General features: G+C 35.8%; 1 protein-coding gene across 1 annotated transcript; it reads left to right on the top strand.

Moving 5' to 3' along the window:
- The first annotated feature begins 1,677 nt into the window (after positions 1 to 1,677).
- On the top strand, positions 1,678 to 3,430 carry LOC127642299 (parvalbumin alpha). Its single transcript, XM_052124899.1, has 5 exons — positions 1,678 to 1,776; positions 2,326 to 2,393; positions 2,657 to 2,789; positions 2,967 to 3,076; positions 3,163 to 3,430. Exons 2-5 carry the CDS (start codon positions 2,333 to 2,335, stop codon positions 3,186 to 3,188), a joined length of 330 nt encoding a protein of 109 aa, XP_051980859.1. The 5' UTR covers positions 1,678 to 1,776; positions 2,326 to 2,332; the 3' UTR covers positions 3,189 to 3,430.
- Positions 3,431 to 5,151: the final 1,721 nt, after the last annotated feature.

Raw genomic sequence — 5,151 nt, forward strand, 5'->3', positions numbered from 1 at the left:
TGGCTGTGCTGCATTGTAGAATCACCATGATCATCCATATTTGCTTTTTAATCTACAGTGTTTGTGAAGTGTATCCATTGATAAGTGTTTTATGCTAAATGATGATATACCGTATGTGAGTACCTGATTGACAACTCATACTAAATGTTCATGAGAAATAAATCATATCATAGCTTGTGTTGTAAACATCCCTCCCTCATTGTTTCATTTAAATTATTATATTTCCTCACTTTTAAATCCACCTTATAGAGTAGACTACACATCATAAGACAGTCAATTATTAAATTGAACTAATTTTTTCCAGGCAACAACTTGTGCTCTTAAACACAACTGAACCATAGTTTTAATGCAATTAACCACGGTGTTACTAAAGTGATATGGTGTTAATATAACCATGTTTAATTTTGTGGTTTACTGTGATTTTACTACCAAATACCATGGTGATACTATGGATACTGCAGTAAAACCATGGTAAATCATAGTAAGGCAAGGTTAAGGTTAGGTTTAGGGGGCAGGGGTTGGTGTTGGGTGTCTAGAGGGCTCTAAATAAACACAATTAACACGCTGCAGTGATGCCACTATACTGTATGTTAGTATCTAATTAGTGGTGCATATAGCATCTAACACTATTTACACTTTGTGCAATTAGACACTGCCAAAAACTTATTTGAAATAAATAAGTCCAAAGGGAACACCAAATACCATAATGGTGACTAAAAACTAAACATAGATTTACACAATTATCCAACAGTGCCGTCCAGTATTCTTATTTATTACAGTAATTTGTTGTGTTATGAGTGAAAATGGCCTAGCCTGCATTGATTTTACAGTAAAATTTGATCTCATGGATTTCAAACGTGGCATGATTGTTGGTCCCAGATGGGCTGGTTTGAGTATTTCTGTAACTGCTGATCTTCTGGGATTTTCATACACAGTCTCTAGAATTTACTCAGAATGGTGCCAAAAACAAAAACATCCAGTGAGCGGCAGTTCTGCAGGTGGAAACACCTTGTTTATGAGAGAGGTCACAGAAGGACTACAGTAACTTAGATAACTACTCTGTACAATTGCAGTGAGCAGAATATTATCTCAGAATGCACAACACGTCGAACCTTCAGGTGGATGACCTCAACAGCAGAAGACCATGTCAGGTACATTATTAGAACCATAGTGTTCCTAATAAAGTGCTCAGTGAGTGTAATAGGCCAACAACAAAGTACAGTTTCAGATAGCATCAAAATAATTTACAATCCTATAAGCAACATCCAGCTATTGGTCATAGCTTCACTGAAATCAAACGTGAGTTTGGCAATCAATGTACCTAAATAGTTTACTATGTTCCTTTCATATCAACACACACATTACAACCTCTAAAATGTGAGTTTGCTTCCTGTTGAGGCACCAAGGTAAAGTGTGTAACTGCACAATGAACTGAATTTCTCAAAGGCAAAATGACCTTCACCCTTCTTGTTCATCTTCCCAATTTCATACAACAAGACTTTCATCCATATCAGCATTGTATATTATTAGCCCAATGATATTAAGGACTTATACATATGTACCTTTTAAGCATCTTCATTTAAGAGCATATAAATAGAATGGCCTGACTACTGGACAAGTTTTTCAACCAACTGCCTTGCTTGCGGTGTCCATTACATTATGCCTTATATTTCTGTTGAGACGTGGTATATAAGGTGGAAGCCACAGAGTTTGAGCTCACTGCAGTTGCCAGTTTCATCCCTGCGAATCCAATCCCAAACCCAAAGACAACCAGAGGTGAGTGGCTTCACAGACGAAACAAGTAGACAGCTGACAATATCTTGCAACGAAGAAGGGGAAACGACAAGCAACAATGGCACTTTGACTTTTGGTTGATCGCGAGAGGATTGTGTTTCATATTAAGTCTCAGCCATCTGACCTGGGAATAATTTGTGACCTCGAGTTTGGACTTGACTTCATTGTACATGGCGTGGGGATATCGTTCTTTATTACGCTGAGGACTGGGTGGGATTTACCATTTGCTTTTACATTAATTTCAAGCACTACATTGCACTATGTTGTTAAAGACATATGCAATTTCCATGACAAGTTAAAATGCCATTGTATAAAATGTCAAATGTGCTTTGAATGGTAACATCTGGGTTGATTCAAGTCAGAAAATATTATTTAAATTGTCTGTATCAAACTGAGTATATTACGATACACCAGCAAAACAAATTTTATGAGATAGGTCAGGTAAAAAAAGCTATTTTATTGTAACTATTGCAGGCTGGCCAAGAATTAAGCTAAAATTATTCAATTATGTAACCTCTGCAATTTTTGTAGGCTAAAAATGGCATTCGCTGGAATTCTGAATGAGGCTGACATCACTGCAGCCCTGCAGGGCTGTAAAGGTAATGTCTCTGGACCAAAGCTAGAGGATCCATTTTTTATATCAAAATTGTAAACATGATTTGTTAGATATTATGGCTTTATGTGTATTAGTTTTTCAAGTTTTCATATTTTAATTCAGAGTCTGTCAGATTTCCCTGCAATCCTATAATCCAAATTTCTCTTTGTGGATCTTCTAGCTCCACTAATGTGTAGTGCATCTGCTTAAAACTCAAACTTATCAGTGTCACCATTATTCTAACAACCTGACAAAATGACCTTGCAGCTGCTGACTCCTTCAACTACAAGGATTTCTTTGCCAAGGTTGGCCTGACCGCCAAGACTCCTGCTGACATCAAGAAGGCCTTTGCTGTCATTGACCAGGACAAGAGTGGCTTCATTGAGGAGGATGAGCTGAAGTAAGTCAAGATTTAGGTCAAACCACAAGCCTTCCAGACTAAATAAACAAAAGTGACATTTTTAATGACTTGATGGCTATAGAGTGTCTTACAAGTGTCTCTTGTTTCACGCCATGGAATGGTGACTCTTTTACTTATTAAATACTTTGAGGTTGATTGTCTTCTTGTGTGCTTCAGACTGTTCCTGCAGAACTTTTCTGCCGGTGCCAGGGCACTCACTGATGCAGAGACAAAGGCCTTCCTGAAAGCTGGGGATGCTGATGGTGATGGCATGATTGGAGTAGATGGTGAGGAGTTCGCTTCCTTGAATATATCACTCTTTACAATTGTTTCACAATTTCTTCTGACTATTTACTTCTCCTTCAATTTACAGAGTTCGCTGCCTTGGTCAAGGCATAAATGGCGCCCGACCAACAACTCTTGCTCACAACTAGTAACAAAGCCTGAGATCTCCACATTTTTATCTGGGTGGCTGATTTTTATACATTTCTGACTGTCCACTCCCATGCTGCACTTCGTTTGGAATGGTTGTAAATTTCACACGGTCTTTCGTGTTGTAGATATGAATGTTGGTTACTGTAAAATCTTTGATTCTGGTTTTGGGAAAGGACAGTAAGAAAAAAAATAAATACTATTTTTCATTTTTGTGTTTTTCTCTTCTTACTTCTGAATTCTGAATTCACTCATTTGCACCAAATTTAGCATAGCAATTTTGAGTATAAGGAGGATGCAATGGCTTTTGCCTTGTGGGTATGATACATAATTTACAGATGATTTTTTTTTAAAATAGAATAGTAAAGTTTAATATAGTGTTGCATATCTTAAGACCATGCACTTGAGACAAAGCTGTTACCATTAAATACTTCACTAACTGGATCTTAGAACAACAATTCTGCCAGAATTGTACTGCTTCATGAGGAAGTAAACCAATGGTTCTCAACCTTTTTGAATCCAAAGCCCAATACAATATTCAAATCCTCATAAAAAAAATATTCAAAGCCTTATTAAAAACGTATAAACTTATTTTAAATCATTTTAATTTATCCTGACTGAGAACAAAACTGAGGATTCTGATGAGATTGAGCGCCATCAGCTTTCTTGAAGTAGCATGTGGCCACCACTAGAAGGTGTCTGTACTGCACATTACTGTAAAACAAGCATATCATTACACATGTTACAAACAACTTTACATACCTTACATGTTCAAAAACTTTCAAGACCAAAGTGCTTGTATACTAGAAGTGTACAGCATATTAACCATTTCTGACATCTATACTTTATTTCATTTAATTCATCATTAAAGTAATGTGAATTGCTGACTTATAAAAGGCAATAGAGGACATGATGACTCTACTGTACTAACAAATTAGAGTATGTAAATAGATAGATCACTATACCGTAACACTACCAGTCTGTTCAGTGACATTAGAGTGTATTGGTTTGTTAGCTGGTGGCTCCAGTGTCTTGTCTTCCACTTTCAATGACAGGCCAAAGGCCCTTGGAAATGCCAGTTCTCCATCACTTTTTAGTTGGCTACTACATGTCTACCTATCAAAGAACACGCTTTAAAGTTCTGCAAGCTTTTTTTATTTGTTATTTATTTATTTATTTATTTATTTATTTGTCTGATGCATTAAATTACAATATGAAAATAATGTTGATTTTGATACAGTTGTCTTTATAGTGGCATTGAGTACCATTTTAAACATTAATTTAGTTCTTGCATAATAACATTCAGTAAGTTGACCATTATCTTATACATACATACTTATGTATGTAAGGTAAAGTATACTTTACCTTGAATTCTGACTTCGGAAAATTTATTTACAGGGAGTTCACTCATTACTCTGTAAGATGTTGGTCAAATTAGTGACAAAGTAAGAGAGAAGTCAGTGTTGCATGAGTAGATGATTAGTCTGTGTCTAACTAAATGCACTGGACTTCTGACTACTCATTTAGAGTAAAGCAATGTCAAATAAAAAAATATATATATATTATATTATTATTATTTTAGCCTAAAGCAAAATTTTGTTAAGGTGCAAATGCAAAATGAACAGTTGCATTAAATCCATTTTAAGAATTGAAAGGGATGGTTCCCCCCAAAATAAAAATTCTCTCATCATTTACTCAGCCTCCTGCCAAACCAGATGTCTATGACTTTCTTTCTTCTTCAGAACACAAACAAAGATTTTTCAAATAATTTTTCAGCTCTGTAAGACCCATACGATGCAAGTAAATGGGCAACAAAAATGTGAAGCTCCACAAAGCTCATAAAGGCATCATAAAAGAAATCCATATGACTCCAGTGGTTTAATGCATGATTTCTATTCCATCTTTGAATCCTTTTTTTCTATAAATCTCC

This window comes from Xyrauchen texanus, unplaced genomic scaffold (genome assembly GCF_025860055.1).
Source record: "Xyrauchen texanus isolate HMW12.3.18 unplaced genomic scaffold, RBS_HiC_50CHRs HiC_scaffold_536, whole genome shotgun sequence".
Classification (NCBI taxonomy): domain Eukaryota; kingdom Metazoa; phylum Chordata; class Actinopteri; order Cypriniformes; family Catostomidae; genus Xyrauchen; species Xyrauchen texanus.